Genomic DNA, 22255 nt, shown 5'->3' with positions numbered 1-22255 from the left:
AGCATCTTTCCTGGTGAGCTTCTGAGGCACAATAAACATAAAAAAAAATTCTCATTTGAGCCCCAGAAAATTCCCCTGCTTTAACAACCTTTGGGTCAAAAGGAGAATATGCTCAGCAGAGAAAAGATGCTGAAAAAACACGCACCTTTACGCTCAAGGCCAAACGTCAAGGAAGACACAACAATGACAGCTTGACTGAGCTGTCCACTGGATCTTAATAAGCCAGTGGCCAAGAACCAGAAAGCGAAGCAGAGCTCTTGGATATAAGGGAGAAAGATTTCCTTCTGCTGCTATTGCAGACAACTTTTTTTCATCACTTGTCAAATATGTCAGCTCACATTACAGACATCAGAAGTGGGAAGAGAAGCGAAGTAGTCGGGGGGATTTTACAGGTTTATGAGCAGCGGTTTTCCTGCGCTCCTTCTCTCCCTCGCTAAGTGCACATCAGACGAGATTCTCAGCAGGAAGTCTGTGTTCCAGACTCAAACATGCAGCAGCATCCATTCACTCTCCACCGTCGCCGGGGGACGAGGAGAGGTGAAGTCCCCGAGTTGATGTACTGATGAAAGGTAATGAAGGAGGAGTGAAGGACACACTTGCTTTTAACTCCATATAACATTAATTACAGGCATTAGACATAAAAAGAGTGGCATCTGAACCCAATCTGCTCCATAAAACATGACGTGACTTCGAGTGCAGCCAATCCCTGCAGTGGAAATGACTATTATTGCAGCAGAAGTGAATGTAGATGAAGCTCATGTGGTTGAAATACCACAAACTAAACGCTTCCTCAGGGCAAATTATGGTACTATTAACCAGTGAGTACTAGTCACTCGACTCGAATAAAGTTCAGAGCTTCAGAGGTATATACAGGTACTTAAAACAGTGTGATAATAGGTCTCTTACTTGAAAACAGTGTGACTGGCTTATGCACTTTGTGAACACAAGTGCTTCAAAAATACTGTAATATTTGAAATATGCAGCCCTTACGTGACAAAGCATGAGGAGGAATAAAAGTGTGTGCAATCACACACACTACAACACGCCAGAGCTCATTAGACTTTAAAATCAAACCATGCTATGGCAGTACTCGTCGTCTACTTTGGGTTCAGAGAGGGTCACTAGTATCCCACAGAAGCCTTCGCTTCATGTGTAAATAGGGATGCCACTGCAGATAAGGCAGAAGATACAACTTGTCTGGGTCAGTCAAGCTGGATCAAAGCATCCAACGCTTTCCAGATATACGTTTATCTGTAGCTTAAACAAACAGATGCTATCATCTCCTGAAGACAGTCTTCAAGATAAAAGCGGGTTTGAATACAGATGCAAAAACCCATCCATTCTGACATGAGAGTTAAACTGTTGCTTATTCGCGCATTTATTTTGAGAATTTAAAAAAGGCACTTAGATTTTAAACTGATAAAAATAAACATTACACTGTCGGAATTCTAAAAAAAAACAATACATTATAATGACTTGATAATAACTCTGCCATGTTTGGTTCTAAAGACCTTTTGTTATCATAAATGATTCATTTACTTTATTATTACTTTTATCACAATACAAATGTACAGTGATCAGAATGTATCTTTACGAATGTTTACTCACTTGCTAAACCAAAGTGTCATGTGCCACAGGCAGCTGGTGGGCCTGCAGCACCTCATAGATAATTCTGCTTGCCACTACTGGTTCTAAGACTAATAGAAGAACTGATCAATATTTGTTCAATCCATTCCTGAAACTTAAGCAGGCCTTTAACCCACTTGCCGAGCGCACGGTAACCTGTGTCTGTGTTGATAAGAATGAATGAACTGGGAATCAGTCACATGATTAGCGAGGAATGCTGACAAACAACCGCAGAGGACGGGAAATGTTCAGCAGGTGAATCAGACAGTGCAAGTATGTGTGACAGATAAGATTCATGGGAGTGAAGTGGCCCGGCGGTCAAATTGCTGCTGCTCCGACGCCACTCTGTGCAGCACTCCTGAAGTGATCTGCAACCTTGAGAGGACTGACTTCACCTTTGCTCGGAGAAATCAAGCAAACAAAAGACACAACATCATAACCAAGAGTTGACTTGTTCACTTATGCTGTGCTCAACACACTACATTAATATGTCTCCCAGTCAGGTCAGAGGTCAAAGTCCTGCTGCAGGCAACTCTAGGTTTGGTCCCAACTGAGAGGACGTGGTATGGCGATTTCAATTGTGTATGACTTCAACATGATCCATGCACCTGGTTACATCCCATAGATGCTGGTGTGGGTGACTGACAGGGATGTTGGACCGGTGTCCTCACCTTGAACTCCACTGACAGCTGCGGCGTGTACTCCAGCGTCCACAGCGCTCGGACCAGAGAGGCCAGTTGCTCCGTCACCTCTCCCCGGGTGGTCTGCTGCTCCTCGTCCGCAGAATCACCGTTCACCTTGCGATGATAGACATCCGTGCGATACCGCTCCAGGCCCAGATACTCGGCCAGCAGGTCGGTGTTGCTGAGACACTGAACCACGGCGTTCATGAAGCAGGTGTTCCCGTGGTTCTTCAGCCCCAGAACCCCGGGGGTTTTGTCGCCGTAACACCCGGACAGTCGCTCTTTCACCAACCCCTGGGACGACACAATGGAGCTTTTCTTCCCGGGCGCCTCATCTTTGAATCCGCCGGTGTCGCTCTGGCCGAACCCGCCGTCGTCGTCCTCCACATCCGGCGGTCTGCCTTCGCGAAAGTGAGCCAAAGTACCCAAAGTTTTGAGTATCCTTCCCATGAAATCCCCAAAAGATCGCAAGGATTTCCTTCTCATGAACCTCCCGCTCTTATATTTCTTTTCCTTGCGCTTTTTCGGTTTCATCGCCTGTTTCTTCGACTTGCGGGAATCCATGGCTCCTGTTCGGGGCGGCGAGAGAGAAGGAAACCGCGGAGTTGCACCTGTCTGCCACACTGTTGTCGGCGGTCCTCGCGTCACTTCTCACCGCTCAGCCGGAAAGCACGAGTCGCCGAGCAGGCACATGGTTCATCCAAATGGTTTCTTTGACCAGCCAGCCTGTCTCCCTATGTGCCGCCGTCACCGGTCCACGCAGACAGGCAGGGTATCGAGTCCTCTCCTGGAGCCGGGGAACTGCGCTCCATCGCGGGTTCAATCTCACTTCCTCATCGGTGGCTCTTCCACTCACTCACCGTGGCTGTTCCGTCTTCCCTCCCTCCGCTCCGTCTGTCTGCAAAACAATACACAACTTATTGACCAATATTAAGTAAAGTACATTAAATCAGTTTTGTTTGAAATGATATACTTCGTCATAATATACTTACGTCAGAATTGTATTTTATTTTACTTTATTTATTTTAGCTTTTTAACTTGGATAAGTCAGGAATGTGTATGTGTGTGTGTGTGTGTATATATATAGGTGGAATTCGATTAATTAATCTACTTAATTTATGTCAATTAATCGCAGTTTAATGGTATGAAAATATTTGTCACAAGAAGCCACATTTTTCAATTTGAATGAATTTGGTATATTACTGAATCAAATGATGGACCCATACATACATTTAAACAACAACAAAACAACAAAATATTGTTTATTTTGCATCAGTTTGACAATGGCACAATAAATCACGATGGTGTCTATATTCAAGTTTTTATATCACCTTATTTAAACTAAAGCTCTGTTGATGTCTTTAAAATATTTGTATAAGAATTTCAATTTGTATAAGAATTTCAGGTACATTCAGAGTAGTGGAAACCCTGGCCTGAACAAAAGCAAACAGATGCTTTTATATATATATATATATATATATATATATATATATATATATATATATATATATATATATATATATATATATATATATATATATATATATATATATAACAAACTCCAAAAGCAAATAAATAATTTTCAGCTTACGTTGACTGCAAGTAAATCACCGAAATAGTAACACATATAATCCAAATGAGGTCAAGGGGCCATTTGTGGCTCTTGATCAAAAACTGCAGAAGTCAGTTGCAGCTCATGTATGGATTCATAAAGAACTCAATGGTTTGAGAGCAAAAAAATCACTCCATCTGTGACAATGGACAATTGACTACAGATGCATTTTTTTAAATCAAACAAACCCATTTGAAATGAAGAAATTAGAAAATTTCTTTATTACATTTTCATTATTACAGCATGAAGACAGACATCAAATACCCAACTGACTTCTTTCCTACTGTGTTCCAGAACACCACATTATAAAACTCATTTGTAAAACTCCCTTACTCACTCTCTTAGTTAGACTTTGAGACACATGTTCCATTGAGATCCACGGTGGAGCCCCTGATGGCTGGGTTTTATTTACCTTATCAGCAGCTTCACTATGTATATGTACAGTAGTTCTGACAAATGGTACACAAGCAGCATGCCGAGAGAGGACTCTATTGTGGCCAAGTCTCAAGCATATATATATATATATATATATATATATATATATATATATATATATATATATATATAGTAGACTAACTAGCAAGAGTCGTTGGTAAGACAACTGATGCTTTGTTGCTGTGCTGATTCTGGTGTTTTATGAAGAAAGGGGAAAAGGAAATTTCCAGCGGAGGATGGCTCCGTCTTCACTGGTGCTGATAAGGGTCCGGTTGTTGGAGCAGATCTTCACACTGGTGATTGTCCCACCGTGTGTGATGCCAACATGGGTCATTTCACCCGCGATGTAATCCCACACCTTCACCACCTTGTCGTTCCCACCTGGAAGGCACAAAAACATGAATTGAAATGCAGAGATGAAAAGCCCTGAAATGGTTCCCAATCATTTTCTGCAGCTGGTTGCTGTTGGTTGTTTGGCTGGGACAGAGTTGGCAATGTTCACATCCTTCAGCACGACATGTCCAGCAAGCTTGCAAGACATGCAGGCTTTTCAAGAGGTACCATAAGGATACACCTGATTCAAGAATGCAGGGAGCACCACATGACTGATGCTATCTGTGACAACTAGGGCCCCGTTTACATGTTTATCCAGCTGTTTTTAAAAACAAAGAAATACACAACTGGAGTATTTGCCTCTCAGCATGTTTGCATTTGCCGATACTGGCCGGGACCCATGGTTGGGCCGTGAGCGCCCCCTAGAAGGTCACTGAAAGTTGTTTTGTTTTACACCTTTGGGCCGTGAGGGTAGCCAGATGCTCAGTTTTAATACATTAGCCACATATGGTGGCAGTAGTGTGTCATTGAATTGAGATGACAGCTGCAAATCTGTGATAGTAAACAACTATGAAGAAGTTCTTGAAAAGAAAAAATGATGGTGCCCCCAAAAACTGTTCATGAAAGCGCCTGTTGAAGCAGTTTTGAAAATAAATAAAACATTTTACATTTTACAGTTGTATTTTCTTTGGAGTTTAAATAAAATATATCATTTTTATTTTATGATATTTAGACATGGTTTTATTATCAAAATCATAATCATCATAATTGCATTCAGTTTCTAGAAATTTTTCAACAGTTTGCATCAAGTTTATTCTTTTTTTTTTTCTTTAACAAATTTGATGAAAATGACTTGCCCCTGGTTCCGCTGCTGGTTGGACTTCTCGATGACGAATAAACATCTATGCGATGATCACATGGTTTCATGTCATTTCACAAGGTTTTGGTTTGTTTACGTGTCAGTAGATGAAATATGGTTATTGATCACAAATTAAATCAAGAGTAATGAATCAGTTCTATAACTTGAGTGGGCCATGGGTCCATTTGTTCTGGGAAAGTTGGGCCCTGAGATCAAAAAGGTTAAGACCCTCTGCTCTGCTTTTCGAAGCAGCAGAGACGCTGTTGTTGTGATTTTCGCCATTCTGATCAGTAATGTGGGCTTCAGCTTCTTGCTACACCACCACCTAAAGTTTTGGAATATCCTGGCAGCAGACATACAAGGGTTGGTACGAACGCAATGTTATTTTAAAATATTTCCAAAGGCATGTATTGCATATCACTTAACATTCAATAATCTCAAAAATCGCATAGATTCTCAACCAACTATTACAAATGTATGACAGATACTCATCGCTAGGGTGTGCCTAACGGCAGGGAAATCCTATCGCAGCACGGGAAGATTTGCGTACAATGAAACGTACCTGTCACAAAGTGTTTGCCGTCTTGTGTAATGTCCATGGCGTTGATGGCTCCACCCTGCGTCACCACCATCTCCCTGATGGCTGTCCCTAGGTGCAAGTCCCAAAAGGTGACCTAAGAGAGAGACACATAGTACTCATGTCATAAACATTTAACGTCTTAACACCGATCCTCCACAATGAAACTATTACATCACTATTCGCGAAGACAGCTAACACATCCCCGTAATGACTGCATGAACATTTGTTTTAAGTCAGACCTCTAAAAGCATTACTTGAACTGCTGTGAGCGGAAGTCTGTGGGCGAAGAACTTAGACATCCAGGGCAACTGTCGATTCATAAAATGTCATGCACCTGTCATCAGGTCAAGTGCTTCCTTCTGGTTTAAGGAAAAATGTTGAGAAAAAGGCAGCAGATTTTGCCAATAGAACATTAAATTTGAGCCACATTTAACTTCGTAATAAAATTTCAGATTATGGCTGTACTGTTACATAAGAAAGACCACGACAAACAGAAACCACTTTGACTAAATAGATGGTTTTACAGAAAAGACGCCGAGAAATGAACATGAATAAACTGGGGAACATATTTATCCATAAATAAACCGCTTATTCATATTTGTATTAGCAGCATATTGGCCAGTAATAAATCATTGTAAAGAACCGCTTCTTGTTGAGTCTGACTATACATCACCCTGGAAAAGTTCACACTTAACAGCACCGCAGTTATAATAAGCAAGTACTTAATTGATCTACTGAGAGTAGACATAGTGATTTAAAGTGGAAGCCTTTTTAATATTCTGGAGACAATAAGTGAAGCTGTCTTCCATGTTGAAGACCCTAATCCTCTTCATGAGAGCCAAACATCACCGTGCTGCACGTCTCAGCTGCTGTAAAGAAGATACCTTTGGTCATTTCTACCCGTAGCTTTGACATCAACATTTGTTCTCTACATTATGTTCTTTGTACACACTCTATTTAGTACCAATACTTCTGTCCGTTACACAGTCTGTAATCACCTAATATCTTTTTCATCCTCAATAATATCAAAATATATCTGAACTCTAACAAGCCTAAAGATTGAGCTCAGTTGTCTAAACAGAATGACAATAATCCCTGGGCCTTGAAGCCGACATAAAAGCCTTTGGTTTCGCCAGGTTGTCACTGAAGTTATTTTTAGCACTGATGGCAGATATTTTTGAGGTGCAGTGACACACACCTCAAGGTTATTTGCATAAGAGTACTAAGGATCTCTTCATAAAAACACCCTTGGAATGCTCTTTTTACGATGCAGATTAAGAGACATGAAAATGTTTCCATCAGGAGAGTGATCAAAACAAAAGTTCTAAATTATGGAGGCTTCATTTCAGACGTGTTTCTTCAAGTGTTTACACATGGCATCTTTGCAACAAGCCTGAGAGACAAGATTTAATTTTGTTTGGTGAGGGCGACACAAGAGCGGGGACGTAATCATTGTGAAAAATCATTCTGCTGGTTTTGGAAGGGAAGAGCAACAAAAGGCTCCGTAACAAATCGTTTTATTTATAGTTTCCTATAAAGCAGTACAGCCTTTCTATGGTGGGGCTTCACTGCTCAGTGTCCTACTTAACATTTTCTCTCATATCGCTGGGATAAAAGTTTTGTCGAAAATTAAAACTGAGGTATAGAAATTGGTTGAGAATCACATCTCATTTTCCTGTTTAAACTGTTAGTTTTACATGCCACACTGTAGACACTGGCTCTGAAAGTGACATCACAGACAGATGATGACACCACTCAAGACATAAAGTCAGGAGCCAAGGACTCAAGCAACCAATACAATATAGTCATTTGTTTGTGCTTTTGGTACCGAGACAGGGTCTGTTAAGTGTAACGTTAAAAATGTCAATTCTAATGCCAAGTGAAAGGTAGTATAATAGTATTATATCTATCTATCTATCTATCTATCTATCTATCTATATATATATATATATATATATATATATAGAGAGAGAGAGAGAGAGAGATAGATAGATAGATATAGATATACATATAGATATATATACATATAGATTGGCTGAAAAAAAATAAAATGACTACTGTCTACATTTTAACACCATTGTGTTTTTCTTCCTTACAACAAAATGTTCCAGTTCAATTTATTATTATTATTATTATTATTTATTTACACTGCAAATATTATTTTTCAGGCAATATTTTTTAAATGCCATGGTAAGTTGTCACTGAAGTTGACAATTCAGACGACATAAATCGTAGGCTTTCATTTGTTGAATCCACTGGTCGTCTTCTCTTAACATGCAGTTAAGTCAAAAAGCTTGGACACGCCTTCTCACTACACACCGCAAAGCAACGGGTGGCTGTTTTGAAGAACCTTCACTATATGTGTTTACTTGTAGCTTCAATGCCTTCATTGAGAATCTGCACTGTAAATAACGGTGAAACCAAAGAACAACAGGGAAATGAAATGAGAGGGCGAGTCCAAACTCTCGGCTGGAAATCCAGATGCAGCGACTTCAAACAGGTCGCTTTCTTACTATTGTATATCTTGAAGGGAAAAACAATGGGTAAAGGATCAGGAAGCAAGGCTGCATTAAATGATCCACAGTTGTGACACTCCACGACACACTCAAGACTAGTAGAGTAGTAGAGTAAGGCGGCTGTCCTTTTTTCCGCCTGCTATACTTGGATGCAGAAAGTCCAAGTGGTGAAGGGGCGAGGAGAGTGTAGGTATTTGTTCTAGCAGACAGAGTGCCTGTGTCCTTGCTTGAGCAGATGGTGGATCTGACTGGCACTTGGGTGGCACATCCGCAGGAAGGCACCAACTACACAACACTCCCCATTCCACGAGTCCTTCCCTCTCTCTGTCTTCCACTCAGTCCGTTCTTCATTTGCTTTAAGCTGCCGCGATGCAACCCACCGGTACACTTCTCACCTTTTGTGGGGCCGGGCCAACCACGCTTCAAAGAATGGGGATTTTTGTCACAGCAGCTTTCATTTCACATTGTTAAACGGTTGTGAAAGGCATATAAGACGCTTACATAAGCACATTCACGGTTACTTTAGCAGCAGGATTTTCCTACGCTTTCAAGGACGGCCTAAATTTCGCCGCGGCGTTTACCTAAATGGCCGATTGAAAGGATTCACATGGATTTTTGATTCTCAAGCACACACAAGTTTGAGAAGCAAAAATGCACCTTGACTGCAAGACATAAGGAGTTAAAACCAAGATGAAAACTCTAAGTTGAAAGATGTGTGATTCATTGTTTCATAGATTGGCAAATTGGATTTCATTACCAACTCAAATGAGTGAAGTGCTTCACACTTCAATCCACTTTATTTGGTTCTTCAATTAATTCAGAATCACATTGCACCAAGTGATTACGCTCCACACAGTTTTACGTAATCCTGAAGTATTCTAAAACTCAGCCACCATTGTCTCTCGCTCCTCAACAGTCCTGCATTTGAAACAGACATGCAATATGCTGTCGATATGAGATAAATACATGTGAAACGCACCTTTCCGTCAGTGCCGCTTGTGATCATCTGGAACTCCTCTGGGTGGTAACACACCGTCTGGAACATGGAGTTGGCTGTCACCAACTGACGGCTGACAAATCGCCTGCAACGGCAACAAAGTGACAAAACCCATTCATGAGAGCCACTCTATTCTATTGAAAGTATAGAACTACTTCCAGCCAGCTACGCTGCGAAGCAGTTGTTTTACCCAGTTTTTCTAAGGAGACGTATGCGACTCACTCTAAGTCCCATATGATGCAGGTACGGTCAGAGCTGACCGAGACACACTCCTTATCATCGCTTTTGATTTTGATGCAATTCACAGAGCTTCTGTGTTCTTTCATGAACTGAAGAAGTCGAGGCTTCGGCTGCGTCAGCTCCCAAACGCACACCTGCAGTACAACGACAGGGGAGAACACTTCCATTGAAAAGGCTATACATTCTTAAGCAGTGAGATGTTTTGATTCTGTGGAAGCAAATTATGGTGAGTCAAGAAAGAATAACTAACCTGGCCCTCTCCGCCTCCGCTGACAATCCTCTTGCTGTCTTTGGTTCCAGCGACAGCAGTGACCCCATTACTGTGTGCATTATGAATGATGAACAACAGACATCCACTTTCCGGCCCAAAGCCCCGAATCTTGCCATCGTTCCAGGCTGGATGAGAGACGCAGGTCAGCATGCTAACACGCTTAACTAGCAAACACAATTCTGAACAATTCCATCTCCAGGTTTCCACATCCAACAATGTAATGTATGCAAGGGTGCCTATGTTTTCAAGGTCCAGTCCATCAGAGCAAAGAGGCCGAGACCTGAACACCTCACCATGGAGATGTTGAGAAGGCAGCCTGACTGACAGTTGTGAGTCTCCCGGATGACTAAGATGCTTACCCTACCGCTAAGGTAGAGACCAGAAACCCCCATTGATATATTAGCTACACCCCCTCATGTGCACACATTACCTCATTGCATAAACAAATAAAAATAAAATATCATTTTGCACTACTTTGCAACAGCAGGAATGAAGTTCAGGCTACATCAACTGCGCCTGTCACTCTCTGTCTAAAATGAAAATGGGTTGTGATGGGATATATGAATTTAATACCCAGCCTTAGTGCTATATTGGTGCAACCACAGATGGAGAGAACCCTGTCGAGACTTCCAGACTCCGGAGGCGTCCTCACCACTGATGATGCTGTGTCCGTCCATCATGAACTCCAGGGAGTTACATGTCATGTTGGGCACAGTGATTCTCAGCAGCTCCTTTGACTTGTTGATTTTCCACAGTCTAATGTCGCCCTCAGAGCAGGTGGCGAAAATCTCAGACGTTCCGCTGACGGCGAAAACAGAAAGTTGTTTGATTATTACCACCATACTTGTGAAGAAAATAGTTTTATATTTGCCTTCATATGCAACTGAAACAAGGAAAATATGGTGACTACACCATGTGGTTGAACAAACCACCGAGGACTGACATGGATAACAGGAAGTTTAGATCATGGTGGACTACATTCCCCACAACATACTGCCAGGTCAAGTTTTAACCTGGGAATGTGTATTCCTCCATTACTTTGAAAGTAACTCAGCCTGCTGTTGATATGTACAGTATAATGGCTCTTGCTTGTGACAAGAGTCATGGGTGACAAGTCTCATTGTTTACACTGATGATAAAGGAACACTCAGCTGTAAGCTATCATCCAAAGATGGTTCTTACTGTATGTTTCCAGCGATTTCAACAACTTCACTTGTCCTATGAAAACTGCTCTGATCTCACCTGATCAGAAAGGCTTTTGATCACTTGTACTTTTAATAAAGCAAACTTTTCAGAAGAGAAATTTCATTTCAAACGTGGTTGTGAAAATGTATTCTGTAGCCAAGATGTTCGTGGAGATACACAAATATATATTGTGTTTCTAGCAGTTAACAAGGAATGACAAAGTAACTATTCATTTCTTGGTTTATGTCATGGGTGAAATAATATTTTCATTTCTTAAAAGAAGCCATTTTCTGCCTATGTCTTTATTACTCACAAGGGAATGGCCACATCTTTGACAGCTCTGGTCGGACAGGAGGTTAAGAGCTCAGTTTTGAACTCTTCACAGTGGAACCCGTATATATGGGAAGCCTCGGTTCCGATGACACACTTCTGATCATCTCCAGTCATCGTGATCGAGGTCACCCGCTTTTCCACCTGGACTTTTCTATGTGAGGTCACAAAGATAAAGATAAATCTCTCCAGTTCACTTCCTACAGTTTGTAATGACTGCCTGAGTCAAGGGATTATAAAACCTGAAGTGAAACTCACTTAAGAGTTCTGAAGTTTGACCCAGAGCATAGCGCGACAGTGCCAGATCCAGACCCGACAATTAGGTCACCTGACTTCAGTATCTTTATGACGCTGACTCCCTTGATAGGAGAGAACAGATCCAGTGTGTGTAACACAGACAAACACAGAAGCCAGGCCCAGCGAAGGGAAGCACAGCACTCAGTAAATAAAGCACTTGTACCAGGTTGTACTTGGTTTTGACAGGACCACAGCCGCTCAGGCGTCTCATGTTCATGTTGATTTTCATTATGTCGCCAGTCGTGGTGCCGCAGAAAATGTATTGATCGTCCTCTGAGATCTGTTGTGAATAAACGCAAGTTAATACTGTGGTGATGAAAAGTTTTTTTTTTTTTAAAAAGGATGAAATACCTCAATGCATTTCATAACTCTTTTCAGCTTGTCAGTTCTACACTCAGTGGGGATGATTTTTTTGCTGGCGACATCCAGCTCCCAGACACGCAGCGTCTCACTGTCCAAAACAAGCAAAGCACATTCAGATCATACAGACTTTTAACACCACAATTTCAGCTGAATCGATACTCACTTCCCGGCTGAGACGAAAATGTTGTCATTTGTGTTTGAGTAGCGAACGGTGAAGCACTGACCGACATGCTGAGCGGAAGCTTGACATCCACAGATTGCACGCTTTGTCTCAATGTTCCAAATCACAATGCTGGAAATACAATAATGAACAATGTGATTTAAGAGCGAGCCTTAAAAGCATTAAACCAGGACAGGTTTCCGAAACAAAAAACCGTCTTACTTACTAAGAAAAGCAACAACAAAAACAAAGTTTTAAAAACATCCTGCTACAGCTTATTCCTATTTAATATTTTGTGATATATTTCAGAGAATTTTCAAGTGTTTCCTATTATGTAGGCGTACTTACTATCTGTTACTGCCTGAAGCTAATGAAATATTTGATGTAAAATGTCTTTTTCAACTCCAAATAAACCTAAAACAAGGCGTTCACTGTACCTGCCATCATCCAGACCTCCGAGGGAAACCAGGTACTTTTCATTTGGAGAGAATGCCAAAGCTTCTACCTTTGTCTTGTGATGTTCCCACAGGGCATAGATGGCCCGGTTTGCATAATCCCAAATTATGAGAGGAGCCTGTTGAATAAAACATCCAACAACAAAAAACACACTGTAGGAAATGAATGACTTCATAGACTTACAAAATACCAGTTGGATGCCACAAAGTTGTCTCCACATGAAGTCAAACACAGAACTCACGAGCTTCCTGAATGCAATGTGTAGTGCGTGATCATGGCGTCCTATTTCATTTTCATATGTTTCCTTAAATTCCCCAGCAAAAATCAAACCCATCCTCTTACAATCTAACGCAGAAACACAGCCCTGAGGACCAGGTTTCATGTGACGCCATCTCACTCTGCTTTTTTATTTACCATCGCTATCATGAGATTTTCTTCTGTAGTATTGTTTCTCTTATTTTATTTTCTTATTATCTCAATTTCTTTGACAACAGCACGGATTTGGATTTGTATTATTTGTGTATTTTCGGTTTTGTATTGCTGTTACATAAGTAAAACACCGTGGTGGACAGTGTGTTTGGATTGCTCAAGCTTTTCATGGTTCATGGTTTGATCCTGTTAAGAGCCTGAGCTGCAGAAAAACCCATTGCAGTAAAAAAGGGAATATTTAGCCTCACACTTTTGGCTGGTCTCCGAGTCTAAAAGTAACCTGGATGAGAAGGATCAACAGCAAAAGCAAAACAAAAGAGTCCTGAGATATACCTTGTGATTCATGAAGTTCACCTGTCCAGAGGCAATAAAAGAGCCTTTTCTGGAAACAGCAACACAGGTCACGTTGTCTGTGTGGCCCTGCAGGAACTCCAGCTTCCCATCTTTCACCCTCTTGATGATGACAGTGTTTCCCAGAGGATAGACGAGGTTCTCTTTGTCGGGATGAAGCCAGAGACCAGAGAACACGCGACCTGAACGCAGATGAATCAGAATCTGAATCAGAATCAGAATAGAATTTATTGCCACGGTCAGTGGGGGTTCCACCAACTCGGAAAGTGCTTCAAAATAAAGTGCTGTTACTAAACTAAAATAAAATAAAATAAAATAAAAAACAAAGGCTGATCACAAATTTAACTGAGAGAAGTCAGCCTTTTTTCATTTTAAGTTTAAGTCATTGTCTTTATGCTAAATTTAATGTCACGCCTGCAACACAATTAAACACGAAAGAGAGACAATTACCGTTGAATCCAATGGCAGACTCTAATTCAAGGTTAGCGACCCCCTGCGTCTCCGAAGCCATTGTTGACAAGACAAAAAAATAAATTGTATTTTAAATTAATTTCCTTGTTCTGACTAACAAACAATAATAATAATAAAATCTTCCGAAACGGGGCGACGCTGTTTTAAGTGGCGGACCCCCGGACACATACAAGTAACACACGTTACTTAGCAACAACAAACAGGAGAGGAAAAGTCAGCCACAAATTATTTCTAGCAGAGTGTCCACCCAAAACAAAACACATAGTGCACTGCGGTCAAAAATACACTTTTGGTTGCGTAATCACCTGCACCTACAAGAATAACTCAACCTATTTGAATTTAGTTACTTGTTCTACCCCCAACTCAGTGTGCTGGCTGGATCTGCAAAAATAATTCGAGGCGAAGTATGAGCATTCTTGCGCGTGGACCTGTGACGATAGAAAGAAGCGTAACAGTTGGAAAAACTTACAACAAAACTCATAACTAAGCCAGTTAACATCCGCATGTTTACCCCACAACCCAAACAGAGAAAAAGTGGATGGGTTATCACAATATTTGGTGAAGCTGTTTATTTAAAAATACAGTTGACTACAGTAAGTGGAATGTTTTTTTGGGTCAAAAATGATCAGCTTTTATTTTACGAAAGCTTCAATGTATCGAATATGAGGTTGAAATCACATATTCTTTAATCGACTTGGGTCATGACTTGTGATTTAAACGTGAGAACCAACGCCAGACAGACGGGAAGCCATTTAAATTGATAAAAATTTAGTAGGATTGTATTTTTATAATTGTAAAAGAAATAGAATATTTGACTGGAATGAGTAATTTTATTATGATTGAAGTTTTTGAAGGCATGTAATACAAAAGAAATTTTAATTCAAAGCAAAGAAACAACAGAATAGAGGATCAAACCCAGCTGATGTAGTTTTATGGCCGAGCATCTTTTCTGATCCCCACAGTATGATGCAATCCTCGTCCTCCTTGTACTTTCACTGAGTTCACTGAACTTTGTAATGACAGAAAATGAAAACCAAAGATTGGCAGAGACAGTAGAAGTTGTTTTATTGCATACACAACGATTTAAAAAAAAAAAAAAAAAAGGAACTGTTCTGGAACTAGAACTGTTCAGGTGGAGGCGGGGCATACGGGAACTTCCAGCGGAGAATACCTCCATCTGCACTGGTGCTGATCAGGGTTCGGCTTCTCGAACAGATTTTGACACTGGTGATGCTGCCCCCATGCGCAATCCCTACGTGGGATATAGATCCTGCGATGTAATCCCAAACCTTCACCAATTTATCATCTCCACCTGGCGAATTGAAAAGTGCAGACAAAAAAGACGTTCTTCATTTGACTTCAAAAGAAAACATAACGCAAATCTGCCTCTTTTATAAATAAATTGAACCGTCACGGAAATAAACGTGTCAGTTATGATTTGATAATAATAATATGGAGCCCAATGTTCACATGTATTCACCTGTGACGAAGTATTTTCCATCTTTGGTGATATCCATGCCATAGATGGCTCCGGCCTGCGTCACCATCATTTCTCTGACCGTCGTGGTCACAGTTAAGTCCCAAAAAGTCACCTGGATGAGAAGTTTGTATTCAAGTTTAAGTTGGTCGTGTAAAGATACACAACTCCACAGAGAATTGTATGTATTCATATACGACCTGCACAGCTAATACAGGTAACACATGACATCAGACTGTAGCTGTAGACTGCAGTCAAGTGCCGCGTCAGCCCTCACGCCTGTTTTCTATTTCTATTTCACACCACCTGGACGTTTGACACATTTTTAAATAATATAATAATAATTATATATTTTTAGAATGATTCGTTGTGTTCTGTCTTGTAGTGTTGTTCGATATTTTATGCAACTATTTAACTGATGCTGACTGATCTTTTATTTGTCCAACCGTGGGGAAATCCCACCGAATTTCCATGATCAGGAAATGAATCCAAATCAAATACCTTTCCGTTGCTGCCGCTGATAATGATCTGGAATTCCTCGGGGTGGTAGCACAGCGTCTGAAACACTGAGTTGGCGGTGACTAGCTGGAGACTCACAAATCGCCTAGAAAGGAATGACTACAGTTCATACAGTTCATTTCTAATCTGTCATGCAGGACATAATCCCCCTTTCTAGAAGAAAAGTCTGTGATAACATGATGCTATCGCCAACATTATAGTGAGATGCAGAAATAAATGTATTAAAGTAGAATGATAACACATCAAAAAGATACATAAATATTTGCAAAAGTCATATATATATATATATATATATATATATATATATATATATATATATATATATATATATATATATATATATATATATATATATATATATATATATATATGAAGAGAAAGAATGTATAGAGAAGTGGGCAGTACTCACACTAAATCCCAGATTAAGCAGGTACGATCAGAGCTGACTGAGACGCACTCTTTGTCGTCACTTCTGATTTTGATGCAGTTCACCGACGCCTTATGCTCCTTCATGAACTGCAGAAGCTTGTGGTTGTTCTGTGTCAGTACCCAGACACAAATCTTTGGGGTCAAATAAGATGCAGATTACACAGTTATATCATATGTAACAAGCCTGGGGGCTTTAACACCACTGTTTTTGACCATGGTTTTTGAGGTGGATCATATATTATATACTGTGACTCTTGAGAGGGGCCAAAAGCAAAAAAAGATACCTGAATATATGGCTTAGATCTAACTTTAAATTTGCTGATAAAATTGTATAAATAAGGAGAAAATAAATTATTCAAGGACGGGGCTAATTTCTGGAAGTTTACAGGCTAAACAGGATGTTTACAGACCATAAATTGAGCCTTTTTACATCAAACTGATGAAATCACAGGTGTTTTATTTGCCTTAAAGCACTCAAAATGCATTGTTTTCGGCCGTGTGTCTGCAGCTCCACTAACAGAGCCGATCTCCTGGAGAGCCAGAGAAGAGAGGAAGCAGCTGAGACCAGCTGTGGTGTCGGAACTTCGAACACATCGGCAAAAACGGCTCATTTAAAGCACTTTAATGTAAATAAAAGATGTGAGGAGTTCATGATTCAAGTTCAGAACATTGCCCTGTTTGTTTCATGAGTCAGTCTCGATGCTGGACCCTGTTTTCAAAACTAGTTTAGAAGTGATGCTCATGTATTTTTAAGCTGGGTGCACTGACCTTTCTACAGCGCAGACAGCACCACTGCACCCGTGGCTTATAGACCTTATCATATTATAAGGTCTTATATTAAGTTTGAACAAGATCTATTTTCCCTCTTCCATTTAGTGGGTGTGTCTAAGATGCCGGTGCACAATATGGTCAAAAACGTCATCACCGCATGAGTGCCTATAATGTAATTATGTTATCTCATTTCATATACACTGTATCTACAAGAATAAACAAAAAATATTGGAAGATCTTTTTAAGCAGTGAATAGTAGCAGAAAAACATCTACGATAGAAAGGCACTTTACTATATCTTTTATTTATTTTGATTGACAAAAATACTGTAAAATGACCATTACTTCGACTAAAATAATGCCATTGCGACCTATTAGGAGCAATGCAGGAGGAAAAACAATAAAATGGCTAAGAAAGAAAACAAAGCCATCTGTCTGATCAGTGATGTCACATGACCTACAAGTCTACCTGGCCTTCTCCTCCACCACTGATGATCCTCCTGGAGTCACTTGTTCCAGCGATGGCTGTCACACCCATGCTATGTGCATTATGAATGGTGAACAATAAGTTTCCTTTGCGGGGACAAAATGCTCGGATCTTGCCATCATTCCACGCTGCAAAAATGTAGACAATTCGGAAAAAAAAAAAAAAATCAGACACTTATATTAAACAGTTTTAGAGACGTTCCTACCACTGATGATGCTTTGGGAATCCCTCATGAACTCCAGGGCGTTACAGAAGACGTTGGGCACAGTGATTCGAAGCCGCTCTATGGGGCTCTTGGTGTGCCATAACCGGATGTCTCCCTCGGAGCAGGTCGCAAATATCTCCGGTTTTTCGCTGAAACACATGAAAATGTGCTCTAGAGAAATAGTAACGTAAATATTGGAAAACAAGGAGAAGAACAGGGAATTACATCCATTATATTCTTAAAAATGTTATCTGTGTTTCATTTGGTATTGTAAGACCTTTTAAAGCGGTGAAAATCTTAGTGATAAAACATGTAAATATAAAAGCATTTTATTTTTTATTTTTTGGGGGGCCAGAAAAACAGACAGGGAAATGAGGGAAAACAGAAACTAGAGACCGAAGAAGTGACTGACTTGTACTTCAATTCAAATAGTAATACACAACACACACACACACACACATATATATATATATATATATATATATATATATATATATATATATATATATATATATATATATATATATGTATATGCCTGGCCTTGTAATTTACTCACCATGGCATGGCAACATCGGTCACAGCTCTGTTGTGGCAGGAGCTCAAGAGGTCAGCATTAAAGTCATCCAAACTGAAGTGATACAGGTGTGACGCCTCCGTGCCGAGAAAGTACTTCTCATCGTTCCCTCTCGCCGTGATGGAGGTCACCTTTTTATCCAGCTGGAGTTTTCTGCAGAGTCACAATTTGAGCGAACAGTAAATGCAGTTATTGAGATAGACGTCCGTCTAAAGCAGTATATGGTGGAGGTCCCTACTTGAGAACTTTGAAGTCATCTGCAGAACAAAGAACAAAAGCACCGGATCCACATCCTACGAGCAGCTCGCCTGACTCCAGAAGCTTCAAGGCTGTGACTCCCTGAACAAGAAAAGATAGTGGAACTCTGATCAAATGAACACAGAGCAGTATGATTGGCTCCATGTACCATGTGGTATTTGGTCTTGGTTGGACCGTAATGGCTCATGTGCCTCCTATCCATGTTGACTTTCATGATGTCGCCAGTTGTTGTACCACAATAGATGTGTTTATCGTCCTTTGAGATCTAGGTAGAAAATGATGCCATTATTGAAGGGAGTGACTGTTCAACTTGGATTTTTAAGACCAAAACAATCCAGAGCTTTGCGGTACAACGACTGCAATACGGGCCCTGCAGCGCCAATTCACCGACCAATCTCCAACTCCCTTACCCCCCCACTTGAGAACAAGACCCCAAGATACTAAAACTTCTCCACTTGAGGCAGGGACTCATTCCTTACCCGGAGAGAGCAATCCTCCCTTTTGCGGCTGAGCAATTCGATAAAGCAGTACAATATGATGTGCATGAAACTGAGTTTATTATTATTAAATTTCACAGTGCAACAGAGGAAATTTTCACTCATCAACAAAATAACTCCAGTGTACAGAAAGAAAATGTTAGTATCAAATGCCTCACAAATGCAGAAGCTTTTCCAAGTATCTATGTACTAAATATTGATACAGCCCACATAAATATCAAGATGATGTTAGACAAACAAGTATGTAGCAAAAATACAGGTACAATACCATGCAATAAAGTATCACAGTATTTTATTGTATTTTCCATTAGTAATTACTAGTAACAACACATATTTATTTTATTTTATTTTATTTTCAACTGATCACTAAGATAGTCGTGACTAGTCCATTCTCTGTTGTGTTGCAACTAGACTCTTTCACCATGTACCATATTTTATGATGGCCTTTCTGAAAAACAGCTCAATATAAAAAAGAAAAAAAAAACAGGGAACAAAAACACATAGTGCTCTGGGTGAGAAAAGGAAACAAATGGAAAATGATTAAGGAATGTAAAAGTTTGAAATGTGTTGTAAGTGAATAGATCTGACAATAGAGAGAATCAAAACAAGGGGAATTATGGAGTTTTTACAAAACAAAACACATTCTTCTTTGCAAACAAGCTAATAAATCACAGAGATGAAATACCTCAACACATGTCATTATCCTTTTCAACTTGTCCGTCTTACACTCGGTCGGGATAATCTTCTTGTTGGACAGGTCCAACTCCCAGACCCGCAATGTTTCACTGCACAAAAACAGAATTCAAAGGCAACAATACTCACAATACGCAGCTTGTTTTCGACTCAGATTTCCTAACAACTCACCAACCGGCCGATATGAAAATGTTTTCATTCGTGTTGGAGAAACGCACAGTGAAGGACTGGCCGACTCGGCCGGCGGACGCCGGACCCCCGCTGATGGCTTGCTTTGTTTTCAGGTCCCAAATCACGATGCTGGGGAATCACAGAGATACGGCCGGGCATTAGGAGTGGGGTCTTTCATGTTCATCTCAATACTCAACTGCAGTGTCTGGACTTTGATTTAGAATCTAGACATGATATACAAGGCTACGGGGAGAAGAACTCCATTAGCAAGAGAAGGACTGGACTAATAGTCAACAGAAGCTGATGGGTTTTCATAGTTTAAAGCTATTTTACCTTCATAAACCTTTTACGCTGCAAAACTAGAAATGCTTTTTCTCTGACTTGACACCGATCTACCGAATACCTGCCATCATCCAGACCCCCGAGAGAAGCCAGGTACGTTTCACTGGGGGAGAAGGCCAACGCCTCCACCTTCCCTTTGTGATGCTGGAAATTCCCATGGGCGGCTCGCTGAGCGTAGTCCCAGACAAACAGGGGAGCCTGGCGAACCAAAGCATATCCAAAATCGGCCAAGGCTCAAACAGAAGGAAGCACAAGTGGTGCATATTTAAATCCTAACAATGGTCTCTGCGATGAAAGGCTTGAAGGAAGGTGGGTATAGATAGAAAGCAGGTCAGTCGACATTTTTGCATGAGCTTCTAGTCTATTGGGAGTTGGGAGCATATCCCAGCTACCTGGGGTGTGAGGCACATGTAGAGCCACTGAAACCGCTTTACACTTGTGGACTGTGGGAAACCAGGAAACCAGAATGTCTGATGCAAATAAATAAACAGAGGGGAGCACACTATACAATGACAGAGTAAATGAGAGACTCTTGAGTTACAACAGCAGGAAAGTGTTGCGTTCAAGCACTTTCTTCTCCAAGATTCCTCCATTTATCTTCATCACTACACCATCACGAAGAACCACAGTTAGGCTGAGTTCAATCATTAACAATGGTCTAACTGGAAGATACAACCAAGGAAGCCCTAAGACAGTGAGGTGACATATTCAACAAATACCCAGCTATCGCTCCTGAAACTAGAAAAACAGACTCCCGCCATTGACCTCAGTCGGCAGTACCTTGCTGTTCATGACGAAGACCTGACCAGAGGCGATATATTTCCCACTTCTGGACACAGAGAGGCAGGATATGTTGTCCGTGTGTCCATGAAGGAACTCCTGTTTGCCATCACTGAGCCTCTTGATAACCACTGTGTTTCCCAGAGGGTAGACCAGGTTCTGCTTGTCGGGGTGAAGCCAGAGACCAGAAAGCACATAACCTACAGAAATGAAGAATTTGTGTAGTCAACAGTTACCCAATTGAAGTGCAGTTTATTGAGGTCTATTTTGGGGTTTCCAAACCCTACAAGGCTCACAGTAACCATGCCCTTACACTTGTCATGACCCTTGCAGGATACCTTGGTGTAAGACCAGTTCTGGCACTTTAAAACTGCTGCGATCCTTTTCTAGCAAGCTTGGAAAAGAGAGAACTTGGGACTTTATTCTTATATAATTAGTGTTTAATTTTTGCTATTTTTTCACTTCTGCCTTCTCGTGAATCATGCATTCATATCGAAGATTCTCAACCCAATATTATTTATTTATTCCGATTCAAACAACATGTTTCTCAAACAAACGCATCCGTTGACCGATTTACCGTTGAATCCTAAAGCAGATTCCAGTTCAAGATTTAAAATGCCCTGAGTGTCAATTGACATGACGCTTCATGAGTATATGTTCCACTTGTGTGTCGCTTGTACTGCTTCTACAGCTGCTCCTTTCTTTTCTTATTCACCCAAGCTTTGATCAGTCGGTGCTGCCTTTCATTGTCCGATAACGCTTTCATTTTCATTATTACATTCCATACAGGTCATTCAGCAGACACTTTGATCTCAAGCGATTTAAGTTCATGTCACATCATTGGAGGCTTAAACCTTGAG

The 22255-nt window shown here is 40.7% G+C and overlaps 3 protein-coding genes across 3 annotated transcripts in view; all 3 read right to left on the bottom strand.

Annotated features, from left to right (window-relative positions):
* LOC128753752 (ubiquitin carboxyl-terminal hydrolase 43-like) overlaps positions 1–3132 on the bottom strand; it is a 45548-nt gene extending 42416 nt beyond the window's left edge. Inside the window, exon 1 of the mRNA XM_053855807.1 lies at positions 2298–3132. Coding sequence (XP_053711782.1) covers positions 2298–2873 — 576 coding nt within the window. The 5' untranslated portion in view covers positions 2874–3132. The remainder of the gene's footprint in view (positions 1–2297) is intronic.
* Positions 3133–4547: 1415 nt separating this feature from the next.
* Positions 4548–14274, bottom strand: LOC128754409 (cilia- and flagella-associated protein 52-like). The gene is made up of 14 exons (XM_053857008.1): positions 14174–14274; positions 13706–13905; positions 12925–13061; positions 12491–12619; positions 12316–12415; positions 12128–12244; positions 11926–12026; positions 11651–11821; positions 10805–10953; positions 10132–10277; positions 9864–10015; positions 9624–9726; positions 6111–6222; positions 4548–4737 (listed from the first exon to the last, which is right to left on the bottom strand). Exons 1-14 carry the CDS (start codon positions 14232–14234, stop codon positions 4556–4558), a joined length of 1860 nt encoding a protein of 619 aa, XP_053712983.1. The 5' UTR covers positions 14235–14274; the 3' UTR covers positions 4548–4555.
* Positions 14275–15242: 968 nt separating this feature from the next.
* On the bottom strand, positions 15243–22063 carry LOC128754341 (cilia- and flagella-associated protein 52-like). Its single transcript, XM_053856883.1, has 14 exons — positions 21973–22063; positions 21396–21595; positions 20677–20813; positions 20274–20402; positions 20095–20194; positions 19061–19177; positions 18893–18993; positions 18637–18807; positions 18081–18229; positions 17858–18003; positions 16600–16751; positions 16173–16275; positions 15675–15786; positions 15243–15506 (listed from the first exon to the last, which is right to left on the bottom strand). Exons 1-14 carry the CDS (start codon positions 22031–22033, stop codon positions 15313–15315), a joined length of 1872 nt encoding a protein of 623 aa, XP_053712858.1. The 5' UTR covers positions 22034–22063; the 3' UTR covers positions 15243–15312.
* Positions 22064–22255: the final 192 nt, after the last annotated feature.

This window comes from Synchiropus splendidus, chromosome 2 (assembly GCF_027744825.2).
Source record: "Synchiropus splendidus isolate RoL2022-P1 chromosome 2, RoL_Sspl_1.0, whole genome shotgun sequence".
In the NCBI taxonomy this organism is placed as follows: Eukaryota; Metazoa; Chordata; class Actinopteri; order Syngnathiformes; family Callionymidae; genus Synchiropus; species Synchiropus splendidus.
Note: the sequence above shows the minus strand (reverse complement) of the source record. Positions and strands in the feature narration are given on the sequence as shown.